This window comes from Lipomyces oligophaga (genome assembly GCF_038497815.1).
Source record: "Lipomyces oligophaga strain CBS 7107 unplaced genomic scaffold V1516scaffold_6, whole genome shotgun sequence".
NCBI classification, from domain to species: domain Eukaryota; kingdom Fungi; phylum Ascomycota; class Lipomycetes; order Lipomycetales; family Lipomycetaceae; genus Lipomyces; species [Lipomyces] oligophaga.
Window position 1 is genome coordinate 930,613 of NW_027117790.1, and position 23,975 is coordinate 954,587.

Genomic DNA, 23,975 nt, shown 5'->3' on the forward strand with positions numbered 1-23,975 from the left:
GAGTTTAACAGGGTAACCAAACGCTCTTACTAAAAGGATTTATACATGGTGAACCACTATAAATAGGCTAAATTATATGTTCAAAATTATTTTAAATTTTATTATGTCAATTTGATCTAGCTTTTGAATTTGTTTTTATGCTGGTGCGCTGTGCGGTGGTGATACGCGATCCGATAGGTCCGGTGCAAATCAACGAAGTTTTCGCGATTGAGCCATTAACGCCAAACTCATAGACAGTTACTTGTCTCCAGCACTCAACAGCTGTGTTCCAGAATGAATATGCCCACTCAGTATAGCATCGCAAACTTGTAAGATCATTTACGGATCTAAACGAGCGGGATTCTGGCAAATTCCGACTCAATTGGCATAATTAAAAAGTCCTGCTGGTTCTGTTTGCTCACTGGTTCATATTCTCCAGTGCTGGGTCGGTGAGTGCTGATCTCGTTATCGTTTTGCTCCCGTCAGCAGTTTGAGAAGGCACACGACATTGTCTAAACTACTCCGGATACAAAAGTTAGCTTCTGTTTTTAGCATATGTTCTTTCGAGCATTTCGATTTGTTTTCTCAAGTCCTAGTATTCGCACGGCTCTTCGTTCTTCGCCATTTTTAGCGCTCGTCAGTACTCATCCCCATTCTACCATCGCAGACCGGCTGCACGACCTTCAACCGCCAGAAGCTGCTAAAGTATACGCGACTCTACTAAAGTATCCGCCTACTCCCTATTTCGATTCACTGTATCCTCCATTTGATATGCCTGCTCCGTATCAGCAACCTCCTGGTCGTCCGAATAACCTCACTCCGGAACAGGAGATCAAACTCAAAGAATTATGGATCCAGATTATGAAAGTGTTCGGCGTGTCTGCACCTCCGGATGTTGTTCAGACCTCTGTTTTGACATCTACTGTTTCCATAAAGTCGAGTAACGGAGTTCCCGTATCTTCAACTGCTTCTACATTGTCGTCAACTGCAACGAAGGAAGAGCCCAAGAAAAAGAAGCGATTTGGGATTTTACATCGAAAGGACAAGGATAAAGAAAACAAAAAGGAGGATCCTGAACCTGCGCTGAATCGTACGGCTTCGAGTTTATCTAGCCCAACTATCGAGCCCACTGAAACTATCGAAGACAAATACGGCCAGTCAAAGCAGTATCTGACCGCCATGTCTGAAATGACTCCTGAAGAAATGCGAATTGCATTTTGGAGTATGGTTAAAGCTGATCATCCTGATGGGCTTTTACTTCGTTTTCTGCGTGCACGCAAATGGGACGTCGAGCGAGCACTTGTCATGGTTATTTCTACCATGCATTGGCGTCTCAAAGACTTTGACGTCGAGAAGATTGTGTTCAAGGGCGAAGGCGCGGCGTTAGCGGAACATGATGAAGGGTTCATGAAGCAAATCCGACTGGGCAAGTCCTATCTCAATGAGCGCGATAAGGTCGGTAGACCGATTTGTGTCGTCCGCGCAAGACTCCATAAACAAGGTGATCAGAGCGAGGATGCGCTAAATAGATACACTATCTACACTATCGAGACTGCGCGTATGTGCTTAAAGGACCCTGTTGATACGGCAACCGTTGTTTTTGATCTTCAAGATTTCTCAGTAAGCAAATGCTTCGTGATGACTGTTTTGCTTAATTTACTGACTGGATTCGTATAGCTTGCAAATATGGACTATGCCCCTGTTAAGTTCATGATTAAGTGTTTTGAAGCACATTATCCTGAAAGTCTTGGTGTGGCTATTGTCTACAAGGCTCCCTGGATTTTTCAAGGAATTTGGAATATCGTTCGTCGCTGGCTTGATCCTGTTGTTGCAGCTAAGATCCATTTCGCACGGTCATTGGATGACTTGTCCAACTTCATTGATCGTGAAAAGATTTGGAAGGAGCTAGGAGGACCCGTCGACTGGGAATACAAATACCTTGAACCCATTCCAGAGGAAGACAAACTTTTGCAGGATACCGAAACCCGCGAGATGCTTCTTGAACAGCGCGCAAAACTCGTTCGTGAATATGAAGATGCCACATGGAACTGGATTTATTCTTCGGCTGAAGAATCTCGCACGGCGAGAAACGATATTGCAAAGAAACTTCGTATGGATTATATCAATCTTGATCCATATTTGCGTGCTCGTACAGTCTATGATCGTATGAAATATATCAATTTCGAGGCTTAAATAAAGTCATCGGTTATCGGAAACCAATAATATTATATTTCATTTTGGTGTATTTGTAGTTGATTGATTATTATCTATTGTCATGGCTCGTGGGAGTTTGTTAGATTTACTACTTTTGACATTGAATTTGTATGTAGACTGAGTTTGACTATAAAATTATTCGTACGTCGAATCATTGTAAGATATATTCCAACTCTAAAAACCCAGTAAATTTTAACTGCAAACGAAGTTATATATTGAGCTATTTTGCATACATCTTATTCCGATTACATGAATATTGAATATAAAATATTAGGACCGCATTCTAAGAAATGACTACAAAATGTTATCATCCTGTTCTTGAATCGAGCTTTTTATACGGAGAAGAATTGTCGTTTTCCATTTGTCCAACTTGGAAAACTGGTCAAATGCATATACTTTATCTGTGAATCGTTCTTGGTCTCCATCTTCGCATGCTGATATGATTTCCTAGGCTTGGTCAGCTGATTGTATACAGGACGAATTTGAAGGCATTACCAATAACAAGTTATATTCACGAGTCTGAAAAAATGTGGGATCCATGTCGGAATATCGCTCCACAGCAGTTTTGGCGGCAATAAGATCCTACCGTATTAATATCTCCAAAGAAGAAAAAATACTGGTTACTAATACCTTATTTGCAATATAACATAACCCAGCCTTGAAAAAGTACTCCTTCAAGCTCCATCTGGTAAGATTATTTCCTAGACTGCTCTGGGCAACTTGTTCGAATTTTGCAATTGCTCTCGAATAGTTTTCCGCTGTAGCAGCAAGTTCCGCAACCTTTAAATACGATTTATTAGCCAGCCTAAAATTTGATTAGCAAGGATCATTCATGGGTTTATTCTAGTTTAACTCACGATTCGGCATTGTCGTTTGAAAACCATTCCCCAGCATCCTCATATGCATCCATAGCACGTACTGGATCTTGCAACTCAGTCTCGTATAATGAGCCTAAATCCTGCTTGTATGTTGCTGCTCTTCTGAATTGACCTCGTTGTGTGAACAGAGTCAAGGCTTGAATCAATACTCGTGCAGATTCTTTATCTGTTAATCCATTATATGCGGATTTGATATTCAAGATCATTTACTCACCCTCAGGATCAACCTTTCGATATGCCTTGTACGCTTCTATATATGTATTTGCAGCCTCATCTTTTGAGTCAGACTGCAATTGCATTTGAGCAGCTTTCTCAAATGCTTTTCCGGCACTCGTTACTGATGCGCTTATGTTAACTCCAGCGACAATCTAATCAGCTCAGTATTCCACTTACAGTCCTTGCTTAAACGAAATGAATTTGCTGCTTCGATGTAAAGATCACCCGCCTCCTCAAACCGTGAGCTACTTGCGAACAGTCCAAAGGGACCTGTCGCGTTTGCTCTCTTCTCTGCCTAGAAAGCCCTGATTTAGTAGCTGCTTCTCTAAATGACGTAGAACATAGAAATACACACCTTCAGTAACAGCGCATTTCCGTCAGCCATAGTCAATTATAACAGAAACTGTTTAAAAAAAATCTGTGAACAAAACAAACTCCAAGAAGCTTTTTTTTTCAAGCTTTGCGCGATGTCTCTGGCCAAAAGCAATAATCGTTAAACTTCTCGCGAATCGTTGTTCGGCTAGACTATTTTATAGTGATTACTAGATCGAGAGACATAAATGGGAATTGCTATAGACATATGCCATATCTATTATCAATGCAGCTGTTTCTGTATATCCCTAACCCAATGCATCGAATCATGTGACTTCATTTTCTCTAATGAGATGAATGATGTTGATGTGAACTGTAAAGGTAAAAGATATTTAAAAATAACGTGTAAAAAAGAGCTGTGGCAATCAGAAATTGATTGATTTCTTTAGCCTATGTTTCTACGTGATATTCAGGCATCCGTAGAGAAGGATTATTGGTGTTGCCCTGGCAACAGGTCTGTATACTTTTCACTTTGATGTCATGTGCACCGACACAACAAAGAACTCCCACCGTGTCACCGCAACCAAATCATAATCTTTCAAATCTTAACAATATCAAGCATAGTTTCACGCTGATTTTGTAATCTCAAACGAAATAAATGGTTTCAAGAAGGTCTACGAGATCTACTAGATCGTCGGTTGTAGACGAGAACTCTCCTGCTCCGGCCATTGCTCCTCGAACGCGCAGGGCTCCAAAATCAAGCTTATCATCAACAACAAATTCGCGTTCTCGACGCGCAAACAGATCTGTTGAACCTGCTGAACAGGATGACTTCAGTGATGCCTCAACAATGATTAGTGTCGATCAATCTCCTTCCATCACTTTTAGCACACCAATTAACGGATCCCCTACGCGCGATATCGTTAGCTCTCCGCTGGCTGTCGATTCTCTCATGTCATCTCCTAGTCGGGTTGTGCAGAATTCTCTGAGAAAGCTGACTCTGAAATCGCCTAGTATTTTACTTGATAAGGAGCTTCAGAGTACGTCTGTACTATCCCCCATGAAGGCGACGAATACACCAAAGCCGTCTCCTTTGACTGAGATTTCTCCCTCCCGACAAAACACGACAATTGTCGCCGAATTAGTTCCTGTTAAACAGGCTCCAAAGATGGAGATACCCGAAATAGGAACAGTGACTGCTGAAAATCATATTGGTTCGGAAGGTTCAGTAAAACGACTGATAATTTCTAATTTAGTCCTCAATAATTTTAAATCATATGCTGGTCGTCAAGTTGTTGGACCATTTCACAGTGTAAGTTTCTGATATCAAATCTGAGCTTCTTCTAATATATTTAGTCATTTTCTGCTGTCGTTGGACCTAATGGATCCGGAAAATCAAATGTTATTGATTCACTGCTGTTTGTATTTGGATTTAGAGCCAGCAAGATGCGTCAAGCCAAAGTTTCTGCGCTGATCCATAATTCCGCTGCTCATCCTGACTTAAATCAATGCAGTGTCGAAGTACATTTTCAAGATGTCATTGACAATGTAAGTTGTATTAACTTGACTGTGCAATTTGATTGGACTAATTGATTTAGCCGGATGGATCCACTACGGTTGTTCCCGACTCACAGCTGGTGGTTGCTCGCCGAGCATATAAGAATAATACTTCAAAATATACCATAAATGATCGTGAAAGTAACTATAATGAAGTCACGTCTTTATTAAGATCTCGCGGAATTGATCTAGACCATAAGCGGTTTTTAATTCTTCAAGGTGAAGTCGAGAGTATAGCGCAAATGAAGCCAAAGGCACAGAATGAAAACGACGATGGCCTTTTAGAATATCTGGAAGATATAATTGGAACGGCGAACTATAAAAAGCTTATTGACGAGTCTGCGCAAGAACTTGAAACTCTCAACGAAGTTTGTCATGAGAAGCTTGGCCGGTTGGATATTGTCCGGAAGGAGAAGGAAAATTTAGAATCTTCCCGTTCTGCTGCACTCAACTTTCTCAAAGAGACTAACGAATTACGGATGAAGCAATCCGCCCTATATCAATTTTATGCAGCTGCTAGCCAAGAGAAAATTGCTGTCATTGAAAAGGTTTTGACAAGTCTACAAACTGAACTACATGAACAAAAAACCAATAACAGCGGAAACGAGGAAGAAATTAGAGCTTTGAACGACACGTATAAGCAAGCTGCTAAAGAAATAGAGCGCCTACAGGCTGACGCTAAAAATTCGGCCAAAGCACTAGCCAAGCATGAACGGGACGTTGTACAACTAACTGAACGGAAAAAGCATATAGCAATCAAGCAAGAGAAACTAGCGAAAACTATTTCCACCTCTGCATTTTCTGTGAATAATTCGAGCGGCTGGTCTTCAACTTACGATGAAGAGATCGCGAAATTGAATACAGAGATTGGCCAGCTTCAAGCGAGTCTTACGGAGGAAGAAAGCAAGCTTGAAGATATAAAAGAAAGTCTGGAGGGCAAGACCAAGGGAATATCTGAAGAAATTGAGCAAAAGAAGAAGCTTCTGGGACCATGGAATGATAAAATCAACATGAAGATTTCTGAGCTTGACGTGACAAAAAGCCAAATAGATATCATTCTTAGTAAACGTGAGGCCGATCGGAAGGCTGTCGAAGAGCAAAGGGAGAAGATCCGAGCGGTCAAAGCCAATGGACGGGCAAAGGAAAAGACTATTGACGAACTAACTCAGCGATTATCTCATGTCAACGATCAAATTAAGATAGGTGACAGCGAGGTAAGTCAAGCATTAACCGAGTTGGACAAAATGCGCGAGAAAACTTCAATTATTCGATTAAAAGCATTAGAGTCTCGAGAAGAATACGATGCGGAACAGAGCCAAGGAAGTGTCCTTACTAGTTTAAAGCGCTTAGAAGATACAGGCCGGATAAATGGATTTTTTGGTCGACTTGGCAATCTTGGAGCCATCGACGGACAATTTGATGTGGCAATTTCAACTGCTTGTCCTTCTCTAAACAATTTGGTGGTCGGTAGTGTTGATACCGGACAAGCGTGTATCGAGTACTTGCGGAAAAACAACCTTGGTCGAGCAAAATTTATTCTACTTGATAAACTGCCTAAGAGGGATTTAACACCTATTCGTACTCCAGAAAATGTTCCGCGATTGTTTGACTTGGTTCGTCCGAAAGAAGAGCAATTTGCACAGGCCTTCTACAGTGTTATGTTTGACACCCTAGTGGCCAGAGATATGGCGCAAGCTAACCGTATTGCATACGGAAAAAAGCGATGGCGCGTTGTTACACTTGACGGGAAACTGATTGACACCGCTGGTACCATGAGTGGAGGAGGAAGTAAAGTGTCCAAGGGCCTTATGCGCAGCAAACTTGCTGAGGTTATATCTGATAAGCAACTAAAGAAGATAGAAGATGAGTACGCTCGAGCCGAGGAAGAGCTGGAAGCAGCTGCATCAAGAGTGAACTCTATGGAGGATGCACTCAGAGATCTTAAGAAGTCGAAACCTGAACTCGAGATGTCTATATCAAAGATTGATCTTGAGATCGAAGCTCTTGGAACCCATTTATTGGATGCAAAGAAAATGCAGAGCGAATTGCAGGCAGAGCTGGAGACCAATTTGAGTGACGATGCTGAGATCCAACAGCTGGAAGCAAGGGTTTCAGAATTAGATGCCGAATTGGGAGAGCTTCGTGCTAAGACGTCATCAATTGAAGGTGATATTAACGACTTAGAAGAGAATATAATGAAAATTGGTGGTGTCAAGTTGAGGATTCAAAAATCAAAAGTCGATGGCATCAAGGAACAAATTGATTTGCGTTCTGAGCAAGTGAATAGTAACGAGATTTCGAAGGCGAAGAGTGAGAAGGATGCGTTGAAAAAACGTAAAGTCATAGAAGAAGCCGAAAATGAACTAAAGATTATTGAAGAGGAGTTCAAGAATGCCGACGAGGAGCTAGCAAATGCTCAACGCTCAGCAAGTGGAATGGAAGAAGTCTCACGTAAAGCTACGTTCGCGCTTGAGGAGAAGCAAGATAGTCTTTTAGAGATCAAAGAAGAACTTGATTCTCGTTCTAAATATATCAACGAGTTTAGAAAGGCCGAGCTTGAGCTGAGCAACAAGATTGAGAGTCAACAGAAGGAGCTGAAAGAAAGCAAAAGTCGGCTTAAACATTGGCGAGAAAAACAAAACTCATTGAGCTTATTTGAGGTTGAGGAGGAAGAAGGCGGCGTTGGTGAAGACCCTGAGGGCGAGGAAAAAGGTAGACTGGAGCTACAGCAGTACAGCACTGACGAACTTGAGGCCATAGACGTGGACGTTCTGAAAGCAGAAATCGCAGATCTAGAGGAATCCACAGATAAGGCGCAAGTTGATTTGACAGTTTTGGAGGAGTACAAGCGACGAGAAAAAGAGTATGCGACTCGACATACAGACTTGAACGAGTCGGTCGGGCGCCGAGACTCTGTGAAGCTACGGTATGAGGAGCTTCGTAAGCGACGATTAGACGAGTTCATGGCCGGATTTAGCGAAATCTCGATCAAATTGAAGGAAATGTATCAGATGATTACAATGGGAGGGAATGCCGAATTGGAACTTGTGGACAGTCTTGATCCTTTTTCGGAAGGAATTTTATTTAGCGTGATGCCGCCGAAGAAGAGCTGGAAAAATATTTCAAATTTATCAGGAGGTGAAAAGACGTTGAGTTCCTTAGCCCTTGTGTTTGCGCTTCATCATTTTAAGCCGACACCGTTGTATGTTATGGATGAGATTGATGCAGCACTCGATTTCCGGAACGTGTCGATTGTAGCAAATTATATCAAGGAAAGAACTAAGAATGCGCAGTTCATCGTGATCTCGCTACGAAATAATATGTTCGAGCTTGCTAAACAGCTTGTAGGGATATATAAAGTGAATCATATGGTGAGTAGATTTGTTTTGGGTGATATTTTGGAGAAAGACTAACGTGAAACAAGACCAAGAGTATTACAATGCAGAACCGGGAGCTGACGAATGTGATTAGCGAGGGACGGCATCGAGACTGAATTATTTTGTAAGATTAGCAATTTAGTGCTGTGATGTGTGAGAATTGAGTTGTAAATTTTATTCATTTATGATGCTTCAGTTGGAACAAAATGAACGAGCACAAATGATAAAAGATATCAACGTAGTAGTAGAGTGACGACAGCAGGCTTTTTCGGACTGTGAGTGCACGGTCAATAAGGATTGCCGAGTATATATCCCAATCTCAGACTACACACGGACAAGATGACACAAGAAATGCGATATTTCAGACCAATCAATAAGTACAGGTGGACTAAATGAAGCCGTGGAGGCACACAATTTACTACTATATTTGTTACAGAAACGCACAGACTGATCCCAAGCCAGTTTCAAATCTGGCTGGCGCAAACTGGTTAGCAAGTTTTAATCAGGTCAGGAACGTGAATGCAGAGATGGCTATAATATACTGGTAGATATTACTTGCTGCAAACAATTTTATCTGTCTATCCAACTACGAACAAGACAGAAAACCGCTGTGCAGCGCATGTGGGAGAAACCAAGAATTATATTTTGTTTGTTGCCGTGGTTACCAATGGACCAACGACAACTCGGAACGGTCTCCACGAGGTTCAAAGAGGCGAAGCACGTGTCATGCCTGATTAGGAAAACTTATTGAGCGGCTGCAGCTTTTGTTTACTTTTGTCACGGACTTGGGACTGGATGTGCGAGGAAGAGTGACTTGGAATTCTGGTAGCCTTGAACAAGTGAACTCGATAGAATCACTGTCCGGAGATATACATGAGGATTCAAATAGAAGGGACACAGTAGTATCAGTAGTGCCAATCTGGTAGTGTAAAATAGTAATCTGAATAGCGTCAGATCATCGGATATACGATGACTGGATTCGAAGGATCTTCGACTGAGGTCATGATCTGAATCAGAAGGGAAATGGGAGAGTTCCTCTACTGCCATCCGTACGATAGATCAAAGCCATTGCACTCCAGACCAAAATCTATTTTAGGCCGTTAGAGGTGCAAACCTAGGTACAGTACCACAGAGAAATTATGTGGAAAATTGAACCGGTCCAGTATTCTTGACTCGTCGATGATGAAATGCAGACCAACTGGTTTGACGTCGTTTATTTTCACCCTTATTCATGCAAGTGCAGCTTTCAAAGTACATTATTTTTTTTGTTCTTTTTGCAAAGTTCACCTAGCCAATCTTAAATCAGCATGCTCTTGAACTGGGCTCTGCTAAGGTTAAGCAAGAGAGCGACGCATGGCAAAGTCGCATGGCATTTTCTGATGTCACATTAAGGAGAATGGTGTATGCTTTCTCCTCTTTTTTGGAACAAGTATAAAGACGGCACGAATTTCCTTCTTGCTTGACTTGAGAACTGTTTATCCAGACAGTCTGCTTCACCATTTGCTTCTAGTTCATAATGAAGCTAAACATTGCCATTGCTGGCGCCGCCATTATGGCAGGTGTTGTATCTGCGACGCCCATTGCTACTCAGATTCTATCTCTCACCGGAGGAATCAACACAAAATATTCATCTGATGTTACCCGTAACATCTTTGTCAAGGGTATCCACTCGCACAATGATTACTGGCGTGATATTCCCCTGTACACTGCACTCTCATATGGTGTACAGTCCGTTGAGGCCGATGTATGGCATTTCGACGGAGATGACACTCTCTATGTCGGCCATCACCAGGCAGCGCTCAATACTCAGCGTACTCTTGCCAATCTTTATATTGATCCTTTGGTTTCTATCTTGACCGACAACAATCCAAATAACTCTTATACTGCTACGGAAACTTCAGTCAAGTAAGCCTTTACGCGTTTATGAGATTACTCATTTTAACAATATTTAGTGGTATTTGGGATACAAACTCGGCTGCTACTCTTTATCTCTTTATCGATGTTAAAACTGATGGCAATGCGACCTGGCCTTACGTCGAGGAGGCTCTCAAGCCTTTGCAAGAGAAGGGATGGTTAACCACTTATAATGGCTCGTCCGTAGTTTCGGGCCCCATCACTGTTATTGGAACAGGAAATAGTCCTTATGACTATATTTTTTCTCAGTCAGAGCGATTCTACTTTTATGATGGGCCTATTGCCAATCTGAACGATACTGCAAATCCAAGCTGGGTTTCCCCCATTGCTTCGGGTTCTCTTCAGTCTATATGCGGAGATATTGCTACTACAGGTCTCAACCAGACCCAGTATGACCTTGTTGCCAAGCTGATTGAAAATGCTCATAACCTCGGCATCTATACTCGATTCTGGGAGGTCCCATGGTGGCCCGTCTCCACCCGTAATACGCTTTACCGCCAGGTTATCGGTCTTGGATCCGATTTCCTCAACGCAGATGATTTAGAATTGGCATCGACCTTCTACTAAGTAGTGATATAGAAAGCATAATATTAATAAACGAGATACCTCTAGAGATAACATCGCGTAGTCTCCGCTCGTCTTGTTAAAGCTAAAGCTGATAATGATTTGGAATTGGTCTGGGATTTAGCACGGACACACTGATAGTACTCATGAGCCGCTTTTGCTCATGGAACTTGTAGACCTAAGCTAAAGAGACGGCGGTCAAAGCTGAGAGATTTATGCGTATCTGGTCTTCGCCTCTGGCAGCGACAATTCTGCACAGACCGAGATATAAGGTCGTTATTATTTCTGTATAATGTATAATCTTGTTTCAGACTTGTTGAAATTACCACCAGAAATACACAACTTTATATTACGAATACTTGAATTTAAAATCGATCTATAGTTAGATAAATAATTCATCAAGCTCTTCATTATATATCGACCAACCAGAGATAAATTGAGTCTTCAGCATAAAGAGCAGGAATGTAGTTATCTGGCTTAAGCTTTGCTGGCAAGACAATTCGCAAAATTTGTTTTATCGATCTAGACAACAAAGCGATATAGCAGAATTCCGGACTTGCAAATAGCTAATAACATTTAGATGTTTGCTCAGCTGGCTTTTCAAACCTGTATCCGTCCACGTCACAACACGCAATGACTCATGATTCAGGAAAACAGAAGGGACCAGAAACTGTAGTTTACATACTAATTATCTGAATAGGGAACCATATCTGGTTAGGGTACTATTCTGTGCTGGTAATCGGATCATTATGGAGGTATAAAAGTGGACCGGGGAAGCTGATCAAGAAAATAAGTGAAGCTGATTCTAAATCACTGTCAAACCGCTTAACATGGGTCCAACTAAGGAGTCTAAGATCATAATTGTCGGAGGTGGAGCGTTTGGTCTTTCGACGGCGTATCATATGCTCATATCTGGCTACAAAGACGTGACAATTGTTGACCGGACCACACCTCCCGTTCCGGATGGTTCGTCGAGCGATATTTCGCGGATTGTGCGAGCAGACTACGATGATTTGATATACGCTTCAATGGCAAGGGAAGCACTTGTTGAATGGCGGAGCAATGCAGCGCTTGCAGAGGCATTTCATGAGTGCGGGATGCTAATCATGACGCCAAATGAAGACGGGGAGAATGACTATCTCGAACAAGCGTACAACAACGTCAAGAAATTAAATGGCCGAGCTGCTCGATTACCAACTGGGGCAGATGCGAGGAAAACCCTGGGATTGCCGTATGCAGATGCACTAAACAGTCATAGCGGGTACATCTCGTATGAAGCCGGATGGGCAGACGCCAATGAAGCTGTCGCAGCGTTGTTCCGTGAGTGTATTGGCCGAGGAGCAAAATTTGTTCCTGGAACCATGATTTCAATCGTTCATTCCGACAAGAAAGAAAAAGTATCTGGAATTAAGCTTGAAGGAGATGAAATTCTCTCTGCTGACTTTGTGGTCTTGGCCACGGGTGCTTGGACAGATTCGCTGTTCGACACGCAGTCTCGTGCATTGGCTACTGGTCAACCCGTTGCGTTCATTCCGGTTGATACTGATGAAGAGTTTGCTGAATATTCCCAACTACCAATATATATCAACTTCAAAACCGGATTCTATATTTTCCCACCTCATCCGCGGGATCGAGTTATCAAGGCCGCTCGACATTCATTTGGATATACAAATTTTGAACCTACAGCGCTCGATCCAACTCGTCTTTCATCGCAACCCCAGCCGGTAAATTTTTCCGCAGGCGAGTTACCTAAGCATTTAACTACTCTGCCCGATGATGCTACAGACTGTATAAGACATGGACTGACGACTTTTCTGGGCCCTCAATTTGCTAAGAAAGCGTTTCAGAAAACAAGAATATGCTGGTACACTGATACACCAACTAAGGATTTCCTGTTTGATTATCCACCAGGATACGAGAATTTGTTCATCGCGACCGGCGGCAGTGGTCATGGTTTTAAGTTTCTTCCGGTCGTAGGCAAGTATGCCTTAGGCTGTATTGAAAAATCGCTCGCGCAAGAGTTGCTGGACAAGTTTGCTTGGAGAGAAAAAGTTATTTTGGTAAAAGATGGCTCGCGTGGCGGAACTCCGCAAATACCACTTCCAAATGCTTGATGTGGAAGATATTTGTGCATATGTGCAGTAAAGTACATTAAATATATTATACATGTTCTATAACTATAACTCCACGTAGCCCACTCTCTTAATCGCATGCTCTTCCTCTATTCGCACGCATCTCTTGCCGATTTTCTTCACTGACTCGACTTTTACGGTTGCATCCACATAAGGCCATGGTAAATTATAAATCGCTGCATGACGATTACATCGACAGCATACCAGAGGAGTCTGGATCCGAGAATATCGATCGACGTATAACTGACAAGATTTCTGTAGACGGTCGGCCCGCTCATTTAAGCCCAGTAAAAATTGGGAGTTACACTCAGTGTTCTGACATTTGCGGATTTCGAAAGAAGGAGTATTTGAGGGAACTAAGGGGTTTTCAATCCTTGTGTTTGAGTGTCTTGATTCCGCGGTGGATTGCTCAGAACCCCAATATGCGTTGTACATCAATGCGTTGACCGAGTTCCAGGAGTTGATAAACTCGTCTTGACCTTCGCCTTTCCCTCTTTTCTCCTCAACATCACTTCCGTTGTCGCGGTCTTTACCGATGACATTATTGTATCCGATATCTCGCTCTGACAAAGACTTCACTACTTCTTCGTAATCCTTTGGTTTGGTCCGTACAACCTGCCGAGTCGATCTGCGACGCCCATTTTCAAGTTTATGACCAAACTTAGAAATTTGCAAGTCCCGCTGTAGTTGTTGCTCCTTGAGTTGTAATAGTCGTTGGGATTCGCGGTGTTGTTGGATCAATTTAGTCATTCGTTCTTGTGATTCTTGTTCCCGACGAACCAACTGTAGCCTTTTCCGAGCTCGAGTCTTTGGAAAAGTAGATCGTGTTATAGATTGCACGTCAGAGTCAATGTCAGATGAATAGGATATTTCAGATTCGCTGTCCGTTAAATCCTCGTCCATAGATGTGTCTGGAGTTATGTCAGCCTGATCATCAGTCTGGTTCGATGAATTCGACGACGTCGAGGTCGATGACTCTGATCGCTGAACTTGACGACGATGGTGACGACGTTTGCGTTTTTTCCCAAAGAAACCTGTCCCGCGACGCTCACAAGTGGCACATAAACATTCTCTGTTCTTCAGTCCAAAATAGTTGTCAGCGTAAGAGACTGTAATCTCCTGTCCTGGCTCGATATCAGTGAGAGACACTAGAGCAACGCTGTTTGAATTATCTAAGTTCGCTCCAAAATGACTAGTGTTGGTACTTGCCGTGGCAGCGGGCGCTTCGAATTTGGCATTCGGTTTACAGTCATGATTGACAAATCGCGCTGGACCAAGCATTAGACAAGCGTGTCCTAATCTATGACTGTAGATAATACTAAAATCTCGCTTCAACCTTTTTCTGTCTCGCGCAGAAAACCCTGAACTCTGGTAGTCAGCTTGGTTATCCCTTGTCCGCAGTTCATCTTGACTACTATCCTCGTCGCCTTCACTGAACAGTTCATTCTCATCATCTGCGCCGAGAATGACCATTTTGCCTACCAAATAAGGAACTCGAGTATCTGCCGGAATTCGTGTTCTCGCTAACACACATGCTTCTGACCGCTTTGAAACACGCCGATATCGTTCGGTGGTCGCGACCTCGAACGGACAAGACCGTGAGTATATGTCCAGATATCTCTTTGCATGAGACGCAAACTCGATCTGCAGTCGTTTCTTAAATGCTAGCTGCGTCGTAGTCGTATGACCTGCAATATATGACCTTATCTGGGGAAGCGCCAGAAATCGCGGCAACAGCTCTTCAGGTGAACTTGTTTGAATGATATTAATGATTGCCCTCACATTCGGTCCTCGTGGTGTTCGACGCGCCGGATGTACTTTGTGAACATGCGACCAAAAGTATAACGAGTCTACTATAACAGAGGTAAGGAAATCATCAATTGTGGATAGATGCGCAGACACGAAGTTCGCCGTCGCCGCCGTCGATGCCGTCCGACCGCGTCTCCGGGGAACCATCTGGAATCTCTTCCTAACTCGATTAATCTCTGTTGCGAAATAAAGAACGAGACAAAAAACAATTGATATAATAGTCGTCTAAATTAATTTGACTGTATGTGATATTTTGTACTACTGCTGCTGGGCGTGACAGTTCAGGATGAAAGCTCAATAGTAGGGAAGAAGAGCAACGGGACCCAGCCACGTCGTACAGATGAACCAGCCGCTAGCACTTGACCCCACTACAATTAGATATTGATATCCCAGATATTTTTATTTCAACACTATATATATATATAAACACACGCAAAAACATATAGCCGTAAGCAACCAAAAACCAAAAAGGAATTGTTAATAATAGTAGAAACAAAGTCGTGATAAAGACAATAAAAATGCAATGCGAGCCGGGAGTAAAACATAGGTCATATAGAATTGATTGAACAAACATAGAAGCAAGCAATTATGCAGAGCCGACCTTGTCCAGCCAGTTGAGTAGCATCTGCGCCTTTATAAGATTACCTCGGATATCACAATGAACACCATCAAGAGATAAAGATTGGATGGACATGTTCCAGGTTCCCAAAACGTCGAATCCACGCTCAGGTAAAACGGTGTACATGGACTGCTCAAACATCATCAACGGCTTATTTCCTTGCGTCAAAATGAAACTGTCCTGTTTACGAGGGCCGGCTGCATTAGGAGTGATGAAGAGCTTGGGATATTTTGGATTACCATTCTGGAAACCGGGGATAGCGAACTTGACGCCGGATTCGGACCGTTCGAGGAAATTGAGGGTTGCTTGGACATCGAGATCATTCCAAAGACCATGACCGTAAATAAAAGCTACCTTTGCGTTCTCGGGGACACCACCAAGATCTTCGGCATACCGTTTAATTTCGTCTTCCGGTTGGGGGAAGCGGACCTGTAGATTCATTAAGATGTTGACCTTCTTGGGATCACACGCAAAGGAGTTGGGGTCCCACTTGATGATATCTTTGGACGAGTAGATGGTCTGCATGGAGCAAGACTTTACGTTGACTTGAGCATTACAGAAACAATCTGCCTTCTCCTGATCACTAAAGTTCCAGTCTGTGACGCCGCCATAGCCGAGGTTCTTGCGCAGAATAACATAGAGGGCGCCCAGCATTTGACGCATCATCGAGTCGCCGACGATGGACACACGATCGAACTTCTCGAGAACGGAACAGGCCTCCTCGGTGGTGTACCAGCGCATGTCGCAGTCTCGAGGCATGTAGGGCGCATCCATGCCGATACGTCCACCGGAAGACATGGCGGTCAAAAGAGATTCTCTGTCTTTGCACAAGGGCTCGAACGGCTGGTGGAGATCAAGCGAGGACATGCGGCAAATGTCTCTGTACTTGTACTCCTGGAAAGCATCGAACGTGTCGCGAAGAGGAGCCTGGGCGCCGGACACGACCTGTTGGTAGTGAGAATGTGCTGTGCGAAGGTCGGCGGCACTGAGTCCGAGGGGGGGAGCGTCGCCGTTCGAGGCCGTCGGAGAGAACATGTCTGCGGCCGAGAGATTAGAGGAGAAGAATAAGAAGTGGACGACGAAGAGCGAGAGCAGCGCGCCGATGACATACGCAGTGCTGCTGGTGTTGCTTAGACGAATCATTGTGCGTGCAGAGAAAATTTGGCGCGAATAATTGAGTGCAGGAGGAAGTGTGACGAGCGCGAAGAGGAAAAGAGCGTGTGGATGGTAGTAGGTGGGAGCGAGACCGCGCGCGAAGATCAGCCGTGCAGAGGTACGCGATCACAGCACCAGTATGCGGGAGCGGTAGAGACGAGCGAGAACGAACAAACCTGGCAACAATCGCACCTACAACAGAACGACGGCAATGAAAACCAGCAACTGAAGACTCGACAAGTTAGAGCTGACCGGACGACGAGAAAACGAGAATGCAGAAAAACGGAAGCGGAATAAGCCTGGTCTTGCTCTAGCAGACAGAAATGAAGCAAAAATCTCCCAGCGTTGAAATGGTGCTGCAGCACCCGCCAGCAACATCCTGCCCAGCTGCATTCTGCCCTCATTACTCCCAAACCTGCATACTAAAAACAGCCGGCCTCTACAAAGTACAAATCTGTGACCATTTTTGCAGTGCCCATGATAAAATAGGGGGTTTGAATGTCTTGTTTGGGTCTATTTGGGCCTCTTTGAGCTTGTTTGCGCGCGTTTAGTCCACCAAACTGCCAAAACTGTCCACTCCGACAGGAAAAGGGGGCGACTCTGCATGTGCTGCTTCATGCGCTATTTTTCAGGTCCGGTCTTTATCAGCGCCCTGGCGGTCCTCTAATCGACGATTAGGTAATCATGTTCCTGAATAAAATATATTAGCTAATATGAGTGTAGAGGGCGCAGTCAGCCGGACGCTGGTTGAGAGCCGTTATGGTGCTAGGCGGAGAGGTGGGGAGAGATGGAATCTTGTATGGAGGACATGTTGCAGATATTCGGTGACTGAGAGTAACGTCGAGGTTGCGGAGCGATATGTAGTTTATCGTTGATGCTTGTACTTACAAGAATAAATATTTGTTTTTTAATATATAATCTCCTTCTTTCTTTCCACCGGCGCTTCTTGGGGAATCTTGGGGAATCTTGGGGAATTTGGGCGAAGACCTCGAAAATCGTCAAAGAAGCGCTCGGCCTCGCTTAGTTCTACATTACAGCGCAGTCCATACTCGAATCAATGCAATTATGTTTGTTTCATTAGCAGCTAATAACTGATAACTAATAATTAATGAACTAAAATGACTAAAAATTATATTACATCTATAAGTATGCTGTTCGTTCACTATCCATACCATTCCCAATTTTCACGTAACGGCTCGTTCCCTGCTCGCTGCACGTCATACGGCAGTCGCGAACTCCAAGCCTGCACCGACCGCACATTTTCCTGCACTAGATCCATGTTTCGTCGGTATGCTCGCTCCTTGCGCTCGGAAATGGCCTCTAAGGGCAAGTTTGTGATCCGAGAAACAACATCGAACTCGGTCTCACCTTCTTCTTGGACCCATACCACATCTTCTGTCAGATATGCATATGTGTCCATCAGTCTGCGCTGGCAGATCAGAGGCGCTCCGGCAATCAGACTCGCCGGAACTGTGCTCGACGCCTTTGTGTAATAATAGCCTTCTGTCGCGAACGCTGGCAGCAACGCAGACGAGTACGACAGCAGCTCGTAATATTCTGGGAACTGGAGTCGCGTGTCGAACACTACCATCTGTTCAATGTCAGCCGGAACCTCCGGTGTCCTGCCGCTGCCGATTAAATGTAGCTTGACTGCGGGTCTCAAGTCCGAGTCACTCGCGCGTGCTGCTTGTATACGATGATATTCTTCTAGCTCTTTAAAGACACCCTCATAATCTCGTCGATCGGACTCGTAATTTCCCTGCATACTAAACGAAAGCTCGCCCTCGCTCTTGACTGTGCGCGAAATTACGTTTTCCGGGGCCGAAGGAATCCGTCCTGGTAATGGGAACACAGGCACAAACACCTGGAACTGTTCAGCTACAAACCGGTCCTCCTCGTCCCATGTAGGCAGAATATCCCGGATCATGGTATCCCGCGTATGCGGCGATAAAAATAAAAAGGTAACTTGTTGAGCGCGAACCCATTCTTTGATAGCGTTGTAGTTAAACTTGCCATCGCCGGTCGAATTCCATCGGTCGGTGTGATGAATTGTGCAGAATAAATGTGTGCCGTTTCCGAGCATAGGTTGCATCCGTTTACGCAGGTTTGCAATATCATTCTCACAGGTTGCTGCAATCAAAATGTCAGGAATGACAAAGTCCGATGCATCAGCAACAAGCTCTTTGCTCAACCGATGCCGCGCTACATTATTCAGTCCAAAGCCTTCGACTATGGCCTCAATGTTGAACCGCGGCCGCAGCAGATACTGATACATGTACGAGTTTGGCAGCTGCGCGAATGCATAGATAAGCGAGGCCAGCACTTCCTCATGAGCACCACCGTTTTCGGTCATGAGCAGTCTCAGCGGATTGGGTGAATTGCTTAATTTCAGCGTATCCTCATAGAGCGAGTTCTGTCGTAGACCGGCGGATAAGAGCTGTTGCTGGAAATCTGAGGCCACAGAGCTCGGCGGAGTCTGCAACTGCGACAGAGCCGAGATTCCTTCAGCATTATCGTTGGTCACACTATCTAGACCGCTAGTAGTATCCAAAGAGCTGCGCGAGCTGTCAGCGCCGTTGATATTCGACGAGGGCTCGAGCGGATAGTCGCTGAGAGCCGGTTGATGGGGAGCAGCGGCGGAGTCGACATCTTGCCTACTGACAGGATCATTTATGCGCAGCGATGAGAGTGCGGGCGCGTCCGAGAGACGCTGAGGTAAGGGAGCGAGAGGGGATGTGCGAAGAGTACTTTCGTCGACGGCAGGCCCACTGAGACTGCCATGATCCGCCGGCAGAGATGGAAACTCCTGGTCTCCTGATGAAGCAGGATTCTGTTGATTTGGGAAATTATTCAGATTAGCATCTGATATCAGCGGATCGAGAAGAGAGGAGTCTGTCTGAGAGGCCAGCTGCGAAGACAGGGCAGAGGCCGAGTTTTTCTGATTTATGGCGTTATTTAAGACCGAGAGGGTCATAAGCACGATGGTGATTGTCGCAAACGTGACGACTGTGTGCAGCCATCGGCGGATCATGACTGTGGGAGAAAAGGTTTTTGTCGGAGAGAAAGGAATTATGAACAGAGACTGATTTTCTGGCGCGGACGGACCGACCAGAAGAAGGGTGCGAAAACGCTAGAAGACGGGTAGAAGAGAGAGCAGAAGGACGATCTGCGGGCGAAAGTGAAGAAAAATAGCAGGAAAAAGAGAACAAACAAAAGACGAGGAGCAGAAATGCTCTGATTGCCCGAGTCGCGAAGGACTAGAAGAGGAAGTTGTTGCACACCTGGTCGTGGACGTGGACGTGGATGTGGTTGTGGTCGTCGCCGCCGTCGCCGTACACGCAGGGTATAGAGTTTTGCGCAGCGAGGAAGAGTAGACAGGAGGAGGAAGGCGCAGAGGCAAAGACGCTCTCGCGTCCAAACCACAAAAACGAGACGAGAAATACTTGGAAAAAAAAGAGAAGGCGACGAGAAGCAGACAAGCAGAACAATGAACGGGCAAGAAAGATAAATCGAAAGGGAGCGAAGGGAAAGTAGATAAAAGGGCCGGATAAAATGGTCGGCACGGGGGAGAGAAGGGAAATGGAAACGAAGGGTAGCAGTGCACACAGCAGTGACGACAGGCGGCTGCTGCACCACCTCCGACAGGCGACAGACTGGAGACTTACGTGGTGGTTTAACGTTGGGATTTGAGACTGCGCTATTATAACATGTGTGTGTGCGGGAGAAGGGTACGGCGGCGCTGGTTGCGCTGGTTGCGCTGGTTGCGCTGCTGCTCAATTTGATTGTTTTCTTTTTTATTGTGCTTATAGACTCTACAAATCTGGTCAGTCTTGGTGTGTAGCGACCGAAAGATACTGCGATGCAGCCGTATTGTCCACAATAGTGTCTAATTTCGATCCCGGAAGTGCAAGCAGCTCAGGCGGTGCAGCAAAGAATGCTGGTGTAATTATAGACTGCCAGACTTGGTTGGACCGCAGTATCTGAGTGGGAGTAGACGGCTGCTCAGACGGCTGCTTAGACGGCTGCTTACCTTTCTGTCTGTCGGTCTGTCTGCGCGCCAGACTCTCGCAACCACAAAGACCAGCCGATCAGACAGCTCAGAGCAGCGGTAAATATGACAAATTCTGATCAAATTGCCTTTGACAGTCGATGGCACGCATATTCATTGCAGCTCCGACGGCGGCGACGTCTAAGAGTAAGGTTATTGCTACTATTGCTCAGCTACCGTCGTCTGCTCTACTGTACGAAGTCCACCGCTGGACTAACGCCGCCTTGGTCCTGGCTGCTACGGCAGCACCAGCGAGGCAAAAACCTCACTAGCTAAGCTGGTGGCTGTCCGGGATGGCCCCTGGCTTTGCTGCAGCAGCAAGCGCCAGCCCTGATGGAGTAAGGCGTTATGTAATATGTGACCTCGGTACCTTCAGGACAGGCTAGGCAGTGGTTGAGTGAAAATTACAGTGCAGATGCTGCTATTAATAATGACGATAGTCATATTATATATGGATATGGATACGGATATGGATACGGATATGGATATGGAAATGGAGATGGACATATATATGGATATATATATATCCATATCCATATCCATATCCATCTTCATATATGCATTCATCGATCCTTCCGGTGTCTGACAAGCGCTCGATTATTCGTCGAATCAGACCGCACACACTCGGATCGGTCGGTTCTGACCGCGATCGAGACATCGCGTGTCGTGTCTTTCTGGAAACAGACATTCGCTTCTGCAATCTCGGTTCGCTCCATAGCTGCGCAGTCCGGTTGCACATCGCTGTCCCAGGCATGTCAATGCCGACGTCAATTAGACTTCATATCACTGTAGATTACTTCCACATTACCTCTACAGTGCTCTCACATCCCTGCCATACGTTAATTCCAGAGCATTGTTGCGATTCTTTGCATGTAAATACTATACTACAATATTACTACTATTCCAACTTCCTGTTCAAGTGCGTTTAGTCTGCTACCTTCAGTCTGGAATTTTTTTAAGCCTTTCCAACAGCCCTTTTTAATGGCCTTCTTTTTTTTTTTTTTTTTACTCCTGTTCCCTTCTTGCGCTCCCTTTCTTCTTGTCGAACCGAATTCAGTCGTCCTCATTCCTGTCAGTCTGTCTTTGTCCAACTACCTTAGTCCTTTTGTCTCTCCTGCTTTTGCTCCCCCATCCCTCCGCTCTCACGTTATCTGTCTCGTGGTTCGCGCAGTCCTCGCACCCCGCTTACGCCTCCTCGGTTGCTCGCCCGAGTGAGCTCTCTACCGCCCTTTGAGATGACTATTCTGCGTAGACCACTGCTGAAATCGTCCCTCGCACTCACGGTTCTGACTCTCGCAGACCACCAAAACGTTGCTCTGTTGTTGTTTTTTGTTTTTTTGTTGTTTTTTTTGCCTCTTCATTTCTCGCCTCTTTGCCTAATCTTCTCTAGTCTGCGTCGTGGCCTGCGTCGTGTCGTCGCGTCTTCGTCGTTGCGTCGTTGTCGTCGTTGTCCTCGCCCGTCATCCGTCGCGGCTCTCCCGTCCGTGTCTCTTCTCTCAGCAAATGTGCTGCACAATACCGCTCTCGTCAATGTCCAGTAGCTGCGGTCCAACGTTGTGCCCATCTGGCTGCAACGGGATAGAATCCTTTTAAAACCATAAAAATCATTCCCTCACCGTCCTGAAAAGCGAATTGTCCACAAACTCCGGCTCCCGTCCGACTGCTGTTCGAGCTAACTAGCGCTCTAGCCAATTGTTCTGCTAGCACGGCTCCTCTTCGGTCTGTCTCGCCCCCCTCGGTCCTCCCCGAGCATTTCCCAGCTGCAAGATTGGCGGTGCGCTGAACGCAGGGAACGCAGGGCCTCATTTCTGTATGTCGCTGTCCAGCACCGCGTAGTTGCTTCTTTCTGCAATCACAACCAGAGACACTGCAGCACCAAGTTTTGCAGATCAGAGCTAGTCCGCTCTTCGCTTAGAGAACCCTATGATGTCGATCACTCAGCCAATCCTCTGTCATTTTGTCCGTTACGAGCTCTTCTGACATGCTCTCTCACCGTCTCCGCTTACTGTCTCTACAGTCGGTCAGTTCGGCCAGGGTCTGCCACATCTGCAAAACTACTTTTTTTCTGTTCCCCTCCCTGCTGATACTCGTTCTCGTTCTCGTTCCCCGTTCCCCGTTCCCGTTCTAGTCCAGGTGCTCGCCCTGGCTGGTATCGTCCTTTCCCACGGCACGACGACCGTCGTTATCTCCCCTACCTTGGACCCCCTTTCACTAGTGTCCAGTCACACCTTGGCTACCCGTTTGCTTTGCTTTCTGTTCCTTCTAGGTCGTCTTCTCTCTTTCTCTCCTGACCGCTCAAGCCAGCTAGAGTCCTACTCGCCACCGCTTTCGTCGTCATCTCTTCTCCCTCTTCGGCTTTGTCTACGCCTCTACTCCGTCCGTATTCAGCTAGATTCTTCCTCTCCAGCTGTGTCTTCCCTGCTAATCAAGTCCGGCTCGTCCACAAACGCAAGCTTACAGTTAACGTTTGCACTCTCCTCCCAGTAATCGGCCACACTACCAGATTAAGCTTAACGCCACCTTCAGACCCCGTTCCCAGTATCTTTCCTCAAGCACGAGAACCTTACGCTTGCATAGGTACAAACACCTCGATAATACAAACGTACAGACGCCTGGGTTTTGTAAGCTCACACGAAGCCCTCGATGTTCACCGATCTCTGGTTTGACCTGATCTGGATGGCCCTAATCTAATCGTCGCGAGTCGCTTGGTTCTATCTATCGTCGTCTCTGCGATAATGCACAAACCACTTCCTGAATGGGCTCGAAAGTCCGCTTCGATCTGCTGTTGATTCTTGATCGCGCTGACTATTGTGTTCGGATTGTCTGTTCGGTGGTATCTTTATAGACTCTTGATTCCCATAATTTGTCTTGCTTACACTACTGTTTGCAAATTTCATTGATCTGCCTGTCGTCGGCTGGACACCATCCTGTTCGTATTCGGTTCGTCTGCCTATCGTGTTATCGCGTAGACCCCTCAGCTGCCAGCAAAGAGATCCTTGCGCTTCCCTAGAAGCCCAGTTTGGCCAAAATAACCTGACTCCGTTCTCCCAACAGACGGCCTAGGTGTGCTCTAAACAAGTCGGGACGAGCTCATACTCTCGACTGTCCCTTCAAATACTTGTTTGTGTTCGTTCTCCATCATTTTGAACTCTTGTGGTTCATCAACCCAGACTTCAAAGATTATATATCTTCTGCTTTTCC

The 23,975-nt window shown here is 45.3% G+C and overlaps 8 protein-coding genes across 8 annotated transcripts; 4 read left to right on the forward strand and 4 right to left on the reverse strand.

Annotated features, from left to right (window-relative positions):
- The first annotated feature begins 285 nt into the window (after window positions 1-285).
- On the forward strand, window positions 286-2,344 carry V1516DRAFT_678965 (CRAL-TRIO domain-containing protein). Its single transcript, XM_066922829.1, has 2 exons — window positions 286-1,599; window positions 1,657-2,344. The coding sequence occupies exons 1-2, from the start codon at window positions 535-537 to the stop codon at window positions 2,170-2,172; spliced, it is 1,581 nt and encodes a 526-aa protein (XP_066776339.1). The 5' UTR covers window positions 286-534; the 3' UTR covers window positions 2,173-2,344.
- A 41-nt stretch (window positions 2,345-2,385) lies between these two features.
- Window positions 2,386-3,774, reverse strand: V1516DRAFT_713229 (soluble NSF attachment protein). The gene is made up of 7 exons (XM_066924307.1): window positions 3,643-3,774; window positions 3,465-3,582; window positions 3,286-3,408; window positions 3,051-3,231; window positions 2,824-2,998; window positions 2,689-2,775; window positions 2,386-2,640 (listed from the first exon to the last, which is right to left on the reverse strand). Exons 1-7 carry the CDS (start codon window positions 3,670-3,672, stop codon window positions 2,488-2,490), a joined length of 867 nt encoding a protein of 288 aa, XP_066776340.1. The 5' UTR covers window positions 3,673-3,774; the 3' UTR covers window positions 2,386-2,487.
- Window positions 3,775-4,215: 441 nt separating this feature from the next.
- V1516DRAFT_692428 (RecF/RecN/SMC) lies at window positions 4,216-8,737 on the forward strand. Its single transcript, XM_066923877.1, has 4 exons — window positions 4,216-4,911; window positions 4,956-5,147; window positions 5,198-8,527; window positions 8,581-8,737. Exons 1-4 carry the CDS (start codon window positions 4,258-4,260, stop codon window positions 8,647-8,649), a joined length of 4,245 nt encoding a protein of 1,414 aa, XP_066776341.1. The 5' UTR covers window positions 4,216-4,257; the 3' UTR covers window positions 8,650-8,737.
- A 1,348-nt stretch (window positions 8,738-10,085) lies between these two features.
- On the forward strand, window positions 10,086-11,014 carry V1516DRAFT_626791 (uncharacterized protein; the record flags this gene model as incomplete). Its single annotated transcript, XM_066919762.1, has 2 exons — window positions 10,086-10,438; window positions 10,486-11,014. The coding sequence occupies 2 exons, from the start codon at window positions 10,086-10,088 to the stop codon at window positions 11,012-11,014; spliced, it is 882 nt and encodes a 293-aa protein (XP_066776342.1).
- A 413-nt stretch (window positions 11,015-11,427) lies between these two features.
- On the forward strand, window positions 11,428-13,156 carry V1516DRAFT_487097 (FAD dependent oxidoreductase). Its single transcript, XM_066919097.1, has one exon. The coding sequence runs from the start codon at window positions 11,842-11,844 to the stop codon at window positions 13,123-13,125; it is 1,284 nt and encodes a 427-aa protein (XP_066776343.1). The 5' UTR covers window positions 11,428-11,841; the 3' UTR covers window positions 13,126-13,156.
- Window positions 13,141-15,339, reverse strand: V1516DRAFT_678977 (uncharacterized protein). Its single transcript, XM_066922830.1, has one exon. The coding sequence runs from the start codon at window positions 15,097-15,099 to the stop codon at window positions 13,189-13,191; it is 1,911 nt and encodes a 636-aa protein (XP_066776344.1). The 5' UTR covers window positions 15,100-15,339; the 3' UTR covers window positions 13,141-13,188.
- On the reverse strand, window positions 15,340-17,022 carry V1516DRAFT_678978 (uncharacterized protein). The gene has a single exon (XM_066922831.1). The coding sequence runs from the start codon at window positions 16,712-16,714 to the stop codon at window positions 15,539-15,541; it is 1,176 nt and encodes a 391-aa protein (XP_066776345.1). The 5' UTR covers window positions 16,715-17,022; the 3' UTR covers window positions 15,340-15,538.
- Window positions 17,023-17,888: 866 nt separating this feature from the next.
- V1516DRAFT_626977 (uncharacterized protein) lies at window positions 17,889-19,103 on the reverse strand (the record flags this gene model as incomplete). The annotated part of the gene is made up of 1 exon (XM_066919774.1): window positions 17,889-19,103. A coding segment is annotated over one exon (1,215 nt), but the record flags the coding sequence as incomplete, so codon positions are not given.
- Between the last annotated feature and the right edge of the window lie 4,872 nt (window positions 19,104-23,975).